Genomic DNA, 13,691 nt, shown 5'->3' on the forward strand with positions numbered 1-13,691 from the left:
CCCAGCAACCACATGGTGGCTCACAACCATCTGTAATGAGTATCTGATGTCATCTTCTGGTGTGTCTGAAGACAGCAATAGTATACCCACATACAAAAAATAAATAAATCATAAAAAAAAAAAAAAAAAAAAAAAGAGGAACTCCCTGATAGCAGCATTGGAGTTCTGCTGGAATGCTGGAGAGCCAGTGCTCAGAGCAATGCCCTAGGTACTGTGGAGGTCGCCAAGTGTGATACCAAGAAGCAGAAGGCAGCAAGCCGACTAGCTGGACGGGCGCATGGAAAAGGCGGGAGAAGAGGATGCTAATATCGGCCCGGTGTTGTGGCCTGGGCAATGAGAAAGTGTTCAGCTTCTAGGCTCCTGCATGACGCAAATGCACAGTGGGTGTTCATACATACCTGCTGAGAGGGTGAACTGGGTGCTGAGATACTTGGGGTCTAAATTAGTAGCAGCCTTTAAAATGCTGCATTCCCGTTCCCAATGCTCCCATAGGCTAATGCTCAGAGAAGCCCTTCTCAGCGGTTTTTACCTTTTGGCAGTACACTCCTTCCTCAGCTCACTCAGGGATTCCTTCTGCAGCTGCAGCTTGCCATGCTCAGTGGAAAATGCACTTCCTACAAGGGAAGATGAAGGAGACAAGGCCTGATGAGATACTGCAGACATGATGCTCAACCACATGTGCACACGCAGAGCTTAGTCTCCTGCCTGAGATGGGGCTAGTCAGAGTCAGCAGGCAAGGCGCGTCAGTACAGAGGGTTTCCACATGAACTAACGGGAACCAACTGCCATTGGCGCAGCTTACATTGGTCCAGCATCCAGCACGAGGCAAACAGCCGGACTCTCACACTTTGCACACAGGTTTCTGGACACTGACCAAGAAACCTTTATGAGACTTCAAAATTCAGACTTCACTCTTCAAAGACTGGTTAACTTATTTTCAGCCACAACTCTATTTAACATTACTGAGAATGTAAAATATAGGACAGGAAAATTACCTACGTGTGGATGGCTATGCTACAGTTCATATAACCGGGTTTATGGACTTTCGTCTTGCTTGTATATATTTTAGTGAGAATCACAGGGCAATGTGCATTCAGATTTTTCCGTATTATGTCACAAGCGTTTTTACATGGTGACAGTCTCAAGTTATGGCTGTGTAAAACTCAGCTTTATAGATGTGGCTTGTGGTGCTATCACACATTTTATCTCACAGGCTCACACTTGAATCCTATTACAGAACATTTAATTTCCTCTTAGTGTTTGCTTTAGTATGCTAATGATTAATATTTGTGTTCATATGCCTGAGTCTTGTGACTATATGAAATGCACGACCCTCAGTTTTGTGATAATAAAATCTTTTCCCATCCTCCTACTCTGAGAAAACGAGAGCTTGTGTTCTTGACAGTCCAGGCCTGATTGGATCTGCAGAGATCCTCAGGCACAGAAACAGTGTAAGACCTGGACATACACAGTTTCGTATTTTTCAAAGGATTTTGTTTCATGAACTGTGATGTAATAAGAAGTGTGCCCTGAGCTCCTCTGCTCCCCCACCCACCTAGGGAAGAACAGAACACAGGCTTAGTTGGCCATTGGCCAGAATCCAGTTTGGACCTTAGCACAAAATCCACCACCTACAGAGTTTTTGTCTTTTAATTTAAGCAAGGACTTCATTCACGTTAGACAAAAGCTGTGCTACAGATCCACCCCCCTAGCTCTACGCGGTTTATACCTAAAGTTTCTCTGGGCACCTTTTTCTTCTCTCTCAACTATAAAGACCAATATGTGGAAGAGTAAGATCCCAAACTCAAGAAGCACCACACATCTTCTGCAGCCAAATAGTCCTCCCCAATTCTTTGTCTTAATGATTTTATGTCACTTGGATTGGCACTCACCATCCATGATCAAGCGGCCCTAGATGTAGGCTCTCTAGACTCTCTTCATCCTTGCTCTGGTATCCTCGGAACGTGTCAGCTTTACTGCTTATAAGACCAGTGGTGATGCTCTCCACCATTCCTGGCCTGGCAACCTGTGCTTTGTACTTGGTTCTTCTGGCTACTAGCTAACAAGATAATTAACCAATTAAATAACTTGAGACAGGGTTTCACTGTGGCCCTGAACTCAGAGTCCTTCCTGCCTCTGTCTCCTGAGTGCTGGGATGAAGGCATGCACTGCCAGGCCCAGCCCCAGTCTACACATTTAATGATCTTTCCACAGTGTGTCTCTGGTTTAACTGATATGCTGCGCTCGTTTTCTATTTTTGAACTCTTTTCCCTTTACCATTTCCTTGATTCTTGTACAAAATGGGTGTGAGTTGTCTTCCTTTTTCTAGCTTAAGAAAGAAGTTTAGATTACTGACTGGAGACTTTTTTTTAAAAAAATATACATATCAAATTTCCTTCTATGCTTTTATGCTATTTTATGTATTCCTTTAAACGTTCATATTATATCTTCACTCATTTCAAAATACTCCCTAACTTGCCTTGGTACTTCTTTTTTCTGACCCATAGCTTCTAATATACATGTTGTATAATTTTTATATTTTTGGGGATTTTCCAGATTTTTTTTGTCAGTAATTTCTTTCTTTTCTTTTCTTTTCTTTTTTCTTTTTTCTTTGGTTTTTCGAGACAGGGTTTCTCTGTATAGCCCTGGCTGTCCTGGAACTCACTTTGTAGACCAGACCTCAGAAACCCTGCCTCTGCCTCCCGAGTGCTGGGATTAAAGGCATGCGCCACGCCCGGCTGTCAGTAATTTCTAACTTAATTTAATGCTGAGAACATATTGTGTGTGATTTTTTTGTATGTGATTTTTAATAATTTTATATTTTTGCTTTTCTTAGTGACAGGTAACAGTTTAAAGTTTCTTGGTTTATATCACTGTCCCATGTATATTTGAAAAAAAACCAAAAAGTCACTGTGTTCACCATGACTTTATCCACGTCCACTGTCACGTTATCATTATGTTAAGTCTTCCCTGGAGAGACCTGAACAAACATCTACTTACACAGGACAACAAAGGCAGACCGAATAAAGGATTCGACAGAAGTCTAGTTTGGTGAACCCTCTGAGCTTACAGAAACATGGGCAACTTTTATGCAGCTGCACCACCAAGGAAACCGGCTCCCTCCTCCAACAATCATGAAAGGAATTTATCCTTTGGAAGAGGTGGGGCCTCTTGGGACACCGGTGCTGCCTCCTGAACTCTTATGCCCTCCCAAGAGGGACTGTATGTCCGGTGGGAGATCACAGGTGTTCTGATTCCACATGGCAATGACCGCATCACGCCAGAAGATAGTTCTACAGCAGCGTGGAAGGACTTTCATTTTCACCAGCTGTCTCTCTGTGTTCATCAGTTACTCAGAGATGTGAACTTCACTTTTTAGCTTTTATTGTGCATTCTCTCATTTGTCCTTCGGGAACACCAGGTTTTTCCTACCCCTTAGACTTGTGAAGGCTTATAGAGCTGCTATTATTACAGAAGGATCATGCTGTTATTGCAAGAACAGCCAAGGCCTCTTTGACACCCACACCTTCAGCTTCTGCTATGTCCTCAGACTTCCTGTGACTAACCAAAAGAAGCTCATTCAGAAGTTTTAAGCCGGCGCAACCTGCCTGAAAATTCCTATGACGTCAGGCAAGCCCACGGCTGGCCATGGATGATGGGTAAAAGCTTTAGCCACGTTCTTTCAGCCTCTCTATGTGGCATCACTGGTGGACAGCACAGCTTTCCACCCGCTCTCTGAACACACCTGGCTGAGATCTTAGTTCTCTGACTCGTGAGGAAAGTGTGCCTCCTTTACTTTGGGTAAACATCAGATTTCTCTCTTGGGTTCTAGGTCAGTGCAGACAGTCAACTGTGAACATTCCAACTTTTAAAAAGCTTGTGCGCATGTGTGAGAGTGTGGGGAAGCTACTCCATTTGTTCTAGGTGGTCTTGTCCAAGCATGTTTTTCCTCACATACTAAAATAACATTTTTCCTCAAATATTTCCTCTCAAATCACTTCAACCCCAAGAATAATTGATTAGTATAAACAACCAATATAGGTTTCATGTGAAACAACAGAGATTTATGTATGCAAAATGCCTCATTCCTTAGCACCAGCTTAGCATAAGCAGCAGGAACTGCTGACAGTGCAGCTTTCCTACAGTGTATCAGATGGGGTGGGGGTGGGGGTGGGGATGTGGAGAGACAGTAACTTTATTTAAAACCACCGCAACTGTTGAGGAGAGCATGTTACGTTGGTATTGTCTTAGGACAGGGCTTTTCCATCCTATGTACAGCCATCTTTCACCCTTTCTCTGAGTTAGTTATACAAGTCCACATAAGTATACAAATACATACATGGAACCAAACAAGGTCAGGAATCCATTGCGCATAGAAATCAGTGAGAACAAACGTTATCAAAAGTTACTTCAAACAAACAGAAGGAACAGAATGGCCATAGGCCACCTCCCTACTACTGCTTTTATCTCTCTTTTTCTCTCTTTCTTTCATTTTTATTTATTTACTTTTCATCCCTCTCACTGACCCCACCTCCCGGTCACCCCTCCTCTGAGAGGGTTGAGGTTCTCCCTGGGTATCACCTTCTCCCACCGCTGCCTCCAACCTGGCACATCGAGTCTCTGTACATCCTCTCCCACTGTGGCCAGGCAAGTCAGCCCAGCTGGAACATATTCCACCTACAGGCAACAGCTTTTTCTTAGCTCCTGATGGTTATACCTGGAAAGTCTAAGTTAAAAATCCCAGAGGGCTCTGTCTCCCAGGAACCCTGAAAGCAGCCTACCCATCTCTTCCTGGGATGCACCTTTTCTCTACTGTATATCTCCACGTAGTCTTACCTATGCTGTATCATTTAGAGTTGTGTTGTTCCCCCCACTATGGATTTATCCCTTATGTCTATATCGCTACTGTACTAGCTAGTTTTGTGTCAACTTGACACAGCTGGAGTTATCACAGAGAAAGGAGCTTTAGTTGAGGAAATGCCTACATGAGATCCAGCTGTAAAGTATTTTCTCAATTAGTGATCAAGGGGGAAAGGCCCCTTGTGGGTGGAACCATCCCTGGGCTGGTAGTCTTGGGTTCTATAAGAGAGCAGGCTGAGTAAGCCAGGGGAAGCAAGACAGTAAAGAACATCCCTCCATGGCTTCATGCATCAGTTCCTGCTTCCTGACCTGCTTGAGTTCCAGTCCTGCATCCTTTGGTCATCAACAGCAGTATGGAAATGTAAGCTGAATAAATCCTCCCCAACTGCTTCTTGGTCATGATGTCTGTGCAGGAATAGAAACCCTGACTAAGACAGCTACTATCAATGGTCTTTGGGAGAGAAGAAGAAACATATGCTGGATTTGCATCTCCCAGCTCGCCCCAGAGCTGTCCTGTCTAGGCACATGTCCATATTCTACCCTGCTGAGATGTGCCTCTATGCACTGGGAACATAGGCAGGCGGTGTAGATTTAACAACTAAACGTCACTGTTGGTGCCTGTAAATCTAACAGCCGAAGAATATCCATCAAAAAAATCAAAACACAGCTTCTTTGGGCTTTCTCTCCCCAGAGAATGTGGTCTTAGACTAGCCATTGGCCAGATCCTGTCAAAGTATACAGTTAAAAACCAATAAACTATCATTCTGAGTTTTACACGATGGCAGATGACCAAAACCCAGTATTCTTGAACTGTGAGACACTCTCCTTAGCAAACTGCCTTTTCTGCTCTAGGAATCAGGATGGCATCCTCTTCATGGGTTAGTAGATAGTTTTTTGTATATATGATTTTTTTTTTGCCATGGATTTTGTGAAACTGTAATTGACTGTATTTCATTACAAAGTTCACTATCTTGCACATAAGAAACTGCACACTAAATTCCACCCCCAGAATTTAGTGCTAAGAGAATTATTTTCTCCCTTTAAGGAACTGGTAAGTTTTCTTACTACCGGGATGGGAAGCAATTGGCTTTCTGCTTCTACACAACTGGTCTGACAGCTGAGGGCAGCGCCCATTTAGTTCCTAAGAATGAAAAGCGTTGACTCTGGGGCTTCTACTGAATTTAGACTGTGCACCATATGTATCTAGGCTAAAATATTACCTAAGCTACTCCCAAGAGTCTAGACAAGTTTGTATTTCATCTTTTCATTGAGACAAGGTCTTGATATGTAGCCTGAAGTGGAAACTTAAGGGTTCTTTGGAAAGTCAGTTGTGTCGGTGTTTTGCTGGGGCAAACACGCGAAGGAGTGTTTTCCTGAAGTAGATGCAGGTGAAAGGCTAAGGCAGACTTGTGAAGGAATGCTCCACTGAAGCAGACACAGGTGAAAGGATGTTTTGCTAAAGCAAACATGTGAAAGGACACATGGTGGAGGATTCTTTGCTAATGATGTGCATGTATTGATCCACCTTACATTGCTTAGTTGAGCTCCATTTGTCAAGGCTCCATAGAAAGAAATGTATCAAAAAAACTTCTGGTGGTGTGCCGAGGCTTCCTGCCGCTTCCAAGTACTCTGGCCGACTGACAGGTGGTGTCAGCTGAGACAGACTCACATGCTGAGGTAAGCCCCATGGAGGACACGTGATGTTTAGAGGGAGTATAAATAGGCCTCAACGGCCTGTGAGACAGGCTTGTTTGTAGAGCTCGCTGTGCAGTGCTCCTTGGTCTCACATCTTTGCTGATCTTCACTTCATGGAGAGAGGCACGGCTGAGAACTTCTGGCGTCCTTGTTGGCCCTAATTCCTCCTGCTACCAGTTTAGCTGAGGCCTGGCTATCTTTGCTAGGTCATGTCACTGCTGCTAATTGTGTTTACTATCCTGACTTCCACACTGGACTGCTGGTGTATCCCTGACGTGGATGGAACTGCCACTGCTGACCTGTGAACTGAAGTGCTAATTTCCTGACAACACAGATGGGAGTTGCTCCAAAGAACCATTTCTAAACAGGTTCACTTCCCCCATATCCTTTCTTTTCCACTACCGCTGGTGGGTGGTGAGCTAGAAGGGAGTCTAAAACTTTTTAAGAACTATCAGTAAAAATAGGTTTGAAAAGTTAAATAACAGTAGTCTAGACAGGCTAACCAGTCCCAGTTTCTAGAGGACTGGAGTTATAAGTGCCACCACCCACCAGCAAAGTCTTATCTTCTCTGAGCTTCTTTTTGTATGCATACAAAATAAGGATGGCATCACTTTTCGCCAACAGCTGCACTCTCTGTACACACCCCCACGGAGGTCTGAGAGGATGAACAAAACTACACAGGCTTGAAACATTACTTAAAAATAATCATAAAGCAAAAGGAGGTGCCTGCCTACAAGTTCCGAGTCTCTAATTTGCTTTCACGCTCTTGGAGAAAACCAGTCCCTGTAGTCCCCAAGCCTTTCCTACCTTCAATAATTTGAACAGTGACCCCATCTCACAGGATATGGGATAATACGATATTATAGAATTCTGGCCATGATATATGTAATCAAACTGCCCATGCTACAATTTTCTCAGCTTTGTCTTATTCACTGAATAAGGAGTTACTTCCAAGTCTATTCTGAACTCCTTTCCATTCAACCCAACTGTGGTGGTTCGCAAAGGATTGGCCCCAGGGATTCATGCGTCTGAATGCTTGGCCATAGGAAGTAGTACTATTAGGAGGTGTGGCCTTCTTGTAGGAAGTGTGTCACTGTGGGGTGGGCTTCAAGGTCTCCTGTGCTCAAGCTATGTCCAGTGTGGCTCACAGTCCCTTCTATTGCCTGAGGATCAAGATGCAGAACTCTCAGCTCCTTTTCCAGCACAATGTCTGCCTGCATGCTGCCATGCTTCCTGCCATGACAATACTGAACTAAACCTCTGAAAGTATAAGCTAGCTCTAATTAAATGTTTTCCTTATTAGAGTTGCCATGGTTGTGGAGTGCTCGGATACCCAGTGCACACAATACGTGCTCCAGCTCCGGGGTTTCTTTTTTGATTCTATAAGCCAAGTCTCCCCCCTTTTAAGTCCATACATTCAGTTTTGCCTATCTTTTTCGTTTCAAGACCGAGCTCCTTAAGGCAAACTCTCCTGAGCCATCTTTGTAAACAGTGGCCTCCCAGAGTCAGCTTCTGTTATCACAGCTTGTGCTAGAAACTAGTAGTTAATGACAACTATTACCTGACTTATTCTTAAAAATAAATTTTAATGTTACTTATGTGTCTCTGGGTGGTGCCTGTGGAGACCAGAAGAGGGCACCAGATGCCCTGAAGCTGGAATTACAGGCAGTTGTGAGCCACCTGACACATGGGTGCTAGGAACTGAACTCTGGTCCTCTATAAGAACAGTGAGTATTCTTAACTGGTGATTCATCTCTCCAGACATTTGTTGAGTTTCTTATTTATTATCTTGCTCACTGAATAACCACCCAAAGTTAGATAATGTTTTTATTTGCCCGTTCTACATCACCCTGTTTCTCTAGTGCTTGCTGCTTAAGGACTGGACAATGCAAGCCATGTCCCAGCCAATGTTAAAAGGTCCCAGGTTCTTCCTCTGCTCATCCTTGCTTTAACCCAGTAACTTATCACAGTGGAATCTACCACTCAAATATGCCTTGAATCTATGTATTCTCTGTTCCTTTAGCACCTCAGTGTGCTTAGATTTTAATCGTGTAGTGCTTAATTACTGATGTAACTCCCTCCCTGGCAACTCTCTACCCTCAACAAGGCTGGCAAAGAATATGTCCTAAAACTACACATCTAACCTGCATTCTGTATTGTAATTATCAATATGAGCCTATGTACTCTTTAAGAAATTTGTGTGCTATTTTAACACATCCCCAAATTTTTTGAGTAAAAGCCCCTTGGTATCTCTAGCCTCTCCCGTGCACAGTGATGCAGAAAAAGAAAAAAGCCTGTAGCTGAAAGAATGACTCACCCTCCATCGCTGCTAGTAGCTCCCTAGTGTACGCTCGCACCTCTCTAGAACCGACTCCTCTCAATGGCAGTTGTCACCATCTCCTGCTAACTCTGACATAGTCTTGCAGGTTCGGCTTAAGTGGCATCTCCTTTACCTGGCACCTGGAAAAGGACTTTTCAGAGGCACACCTTCTGTGTTACACTTGTGTCTTTCTAAGTGTTCCCACGATGACTTAGTAATGGAACAAGCATTCTCACATAGCACTCCCTCATGCCGTACATCAGTCTTGTGTCTTGTATCCTTGTCTTGTGTCTTGTATATACCTCATGATCCTCATGATCAGCTTTTTTTTTTTTTTTCTTCAAGACTAAACTATCCCGTTGTATATGTGTTTTTGCTAAGTAGCAATTCTTGGATTTTGGGAGAAGCAAGTAGAAAAACTGGTAAACCAAAATATAATTCTTGTGTCTGTGGCTTCCACTTGAAAAGGAAACTGGAATGATCTTTTACCTTCTTACAATCCATTCAAGACATTACCAGAATAAATCATCTTAAGAATACCTATTAATCTTGAGAGTAAGAGCTTAACTTTTTGCAGGACCTATACCGTGCCGACTCTCCACGCAAAAGCCGTCTGCCTGTCTTCTACTGCTCATGCAAGCTGCCAACAGCATAGAATACCAACATCCCAGAGATGCTAATTCAGGCATTAGGAGGTAACAGGATGGCTCCACTAGGAAAAGCTGCACAAGTCTCAAGACTGACTTTAAAGAAAATCACAAAGTAAATCTGAATGTGGAAGCAGGCACCTGCAATCCCTTCACTCCCACACCAAGTAGGAAGCCGAGAGACACAGGAGCTGCATAGCAGCTTACTGGGCAGGGCGGCCTGGAAGACAAAGTGTAGTGGAGACCAAAGAGAACTGCATAACAAGAGAACTGACTCCTGAAAGTTGTCGCCTGATCTCCACATGTGCACTATGTCACACATGAACGTATGCAAACACAATAATATTATTAGGAAAAATTTAAAAAGGAAAATGTTACATTAATCCCTGGGGGGCAAAATTCCACTTTGATCGCATGAATTAATAAATGTAAAGGAAACCTGTCTAGCAGGTTCTGTAACATGGCAATAAAATGTTAAAAACACAGCCTAAGGAGGGCTCTAACTCTGTGGTATAGCACTTGCCCTAGCACGCACAACAATCCCCAACACCGCAAGAAAAAAGAAAAAAAGTCAAAACACCTGGGGTTAAGTTTTCAGTTCTGCATTATTTCAGATAAATGCATCGGGTAAAACTGTAAGAAGTAACTTTTAATAAGAAGCCTCATGACCTCAGTGAAGAGGAACCCACTGCACCATCACGAGCAGACACACTAGTTCCACCGCACTGCGCCTTGTCTTTTATCTCAAGTGCAGGCCAGAGCAACAAAACAAACTTTCCACTGCCCAGATGATAAAGAGAAGAAACTACAGACACAGGCAACACTAGTTATCTAATTTCTCAAAAAAATAAGAAATTATTATAATTAATGAGAGTTGCATATAAAAGATGTTTGGTTTTACTTTTGCTTATTACAATGAACTAAGAAAGCCAAGTGTTACAGGAGAACAGCGGGTTGCAGAAATTTGAATGCACAGGGGCTGGAGAGGTTTTGTTTGGGCAAGTGAGTGGGGTGTCTTTTCTCCAGGGAAGAATACCACAGGACTAAATTCTAACAAGGATTCAAAAAACAAAACAACAAAACCAGATCTCCATCCTTTGTGCTAATTCTATACTCTGGAAAGAACAATCTTACAGCCTGAGGGTATTCTGAAAAAAAACGACGCTAAATGAATAATACCTTTCTAAGGACAAACTAAGAAAATGGAAGACCTCCCCTCCAGGTCTCCTATGAATTAAAATGTTACCAAACATAAGTACTCTTTGGAGAATATTCATTACTGTTGTCATGCAATGAAAAGGAAAAAAGAAAAAAGTTCCCTGGCTACTGGTCCACAACCCAGGGTACTCTATCAGTTTATACTGTTTGCATGTCAGATGCACACTACAGACAGCAGCAAGGACAGCTTATTTAGTAGAAACTAGATAAGCCTTAAATTCAGAAAAACTTGTATATGAATTAGGGTCTACCATGAAGAACTTAAAAGTGCCTCAGAGCCTGAGCCTTCTGAAAAAACATAGGAGGCCCACTGTTGTTGAAGTTTGTGTGTGTGTGTGTGTGTGTGTGTGTGTGTGTGTGTAAGTAATTTAAATGGAGCTATCATATAATGGGGGAGACTTCCAGTACTAGGAGTTCTTGTTGATAGAGAAGAAAGGCAAAAAATTATAAATAACACCCAGCCATAAACCCTGTGACCTACAACAGTGGTCTACCAGCAGGATAAACTGGTGCAACTGTGGCACAAATGTTCTGGGAGCAACCAAGCTCTTTGTGATTGGACTTAGGCCCACTCCAGTGAGCCGGAACCTGTACCTCACATTGGTAATGTGGCCAAGAACCTGAGACTAGATATGCCGTGCACCTATGAGAAAACTTATTGCTATTATTCTGGTAACGCTACATAGTAATAGATGACTACTAATGACAATGTGCTGCTGTACCCATAGATCAGGGCCTCACTTGGCCCAGATCCCAGAAGCCAATTCTTGTAATAGATGAGAATTAACACAAGGACCTACAACTAGACAATATCTGGAGAATGAGAGACTTTGGAACACCCAGTCATATATGGGATGTCTTCATTAAATCCAAGACTCGGGGATCTACACAGAAGAGGAGGAGGTAGAAAGACTAAGATGACTCTGAGGAAACTGTCTTCCAAACACAAGAGGCCTGATGCATGTATGAACTCACAGCTGTCCTACTTAGTAGCCAATGATGCCTTGAAAATCAAGTATCATGTCAGTATTTTCCAGCTGGAATATAATAGATATATGTTGTTTTTACTGTTAAATCCACTGTATTTAAAAATTAGCTTTTAATTTTTAACACGCTGGGAAACTGAGTGTGGTGGTGTACAACTTTAATCCTAACCCTCCAGAGTCTAGTTCCCTGGCCAGCCTGGTCTACAAAGTGAATTCCAAGCCATGGAGACACAGTGAGAGCTTGACTTGCAGAGAGGAGTGGGGTTAGCTTCTGGGCTGGAGATAAATCTCAGTGGTAGCACACCTGTGAGGAACTCGTAAGGCCCCATGTTCAATCCCAAGCACACTGGATAAAAGCAGTCACCTTCTACAAATATTGGACAAGTCTACTTTTATAAAATTAATACCTATCAGCATCTACTCATAAAGGATCCAGAATTTACTGAGCAAGTTTCCTTAAGAACAGGTTTCATATGGCTTTCTGAACCACCAGCAGTCTGATTTTGATAGTATGCTCCATCTCAAAAGGATGTGCAGGCTGAGCTAGGACAAGATGTCCTGCAAACAAGACAAGCAGGCACTGTCAAAGTTCCTTGGCTTGAGACCCTTACGGGGAAACATGTCTTTGTTTTTGTTTTTTATTAAACATGAGACGTTAAACTACTAATATCTTCCCAGAATAAATATGTGTATATGTGTGTGTATGTGTGTGTACACATATTAATAAACATCAATTCTGGAAAGATCCTCTCATGGCCAGCTGAAAGCCGCAGCAGATGAGCTGAGAACCTGCCTTTGAGGCACTGGGAGGGGAAACTACTGGTGAGGGTGATCAGGCCTGAGGAGTTAGTGTCACTTGAGCCAGCAGCAAGAACAGAAACTCTCTTGTCTCTTTGCAATAAATCATCTTGCAATGCATTTTTATCCTCAAAAATGGACAGATATAATAGGTACCTAGCTTCTTCAAATTGTTCACAGAAATGAGTCCCTCTGGCTCTCCTCTAAGAGGCAATGCTACTGAAAGGTGAATAAGAAAGGGCAGAAGTAATTCCCAGGGTTATCAGAAGAATCAGCAGCAAATTCAAGGTAAAATATCAAACAAACATTTCTGACCTTGTCCCCTCTCCAGGCTCTCAGGCTCAGACTTGTGGGTAAGTTTGGGTCTGTCTACCAAGTATGATTGTGGTGAACAAGGGTGTCCTGAAATATATCAAACCTATCAATAAATAAACCTGGTTACCTATACCCAGCTACACTCTGCTCCCACTGCCTAGTGCTTCACTGTATCTACCACAGAATCAACATGAGATCCTAACTTTCTGACGCCTCTACCAGTTCAAGGAATAGAAATGAATTTTCAATTCAGGGCCTGGGGAGTATAGCTCAGCGATGGGGCTCATGCAGGAGGCCATGCATTTGATCCCTGATGCTACTGTAAGTGTCAGAGAGGGGATAAAACTCAGTGTAACAAATCAGCAGGTCTGACTTGCCATGCCGAAGACTTACCTAGTGTGAGGACTGCCATTCTGTCTATGATTAAATGGAGTTCCACGAGTGTGACAGCTCAAACAAAACACTAGAGCCCTGTAAGCCCCACATTTTCAGCACACTAAGGCACTGGTAACTGAATATAAGCTTGGCCATAACTTTCTATGTGCCTTGAACAAATCTTCATACTTTGTAAAGAGAATAATAATATACCATATCTTCATCACTAAAAAGATAAAGTATTTACAACTCATAGGACTCTTAGTCATGATCAAATGAAAGAAAGGGCAGGAAGTGTTATTGCCTAACATAAAAATACTCCATAAAGACAAGCTCATGACTATATACTATTACTCACACATCTTTTCTAAAAATTAACTAGTATTCATTGACAATCATACATGTGCATAATGTATCATGATTATACCCACTCCACCTTATACCCACTCCACCTCTCCTTTCAACTCCTTAATGGTA

General features: G+C 42.7%; 1 protein-coding gene across 1 annotated transcript in view; it reads right to left on the minus strand.

Moving 5' to 3' along the window:
- Positions 1–13,691, minus strand: part of Uvrag (UV radiation resistance associated) — a 267,126-nt gene that overhangs the window by 106,085 nt on the left and 147,350 nt on the right. Inside the window, exon 9 of the mRNA XM_021197047.1 lies at positions 530–614. Within this exon, the coding sequence (XP_021052706.1) occupies positions 530–614 (85 nt within the window). The remainder of the gene's footprint in view (positions 1–529; positions 615–13,691) is intronic.

The sequence above is a fragment of the Mus pahari genome, chromosome 1 (assembly GCF_900095145.1).
Source record: "Mus pahari chromosome 1, PAHARI_EIJ_v1.1, whole genome shotgun sequence".
Lineage (NCBI taxonomy): Eukaryota > Metazoa > Chordata > Mammalia > Rodentia > Muridae > Mus > Mus pahari.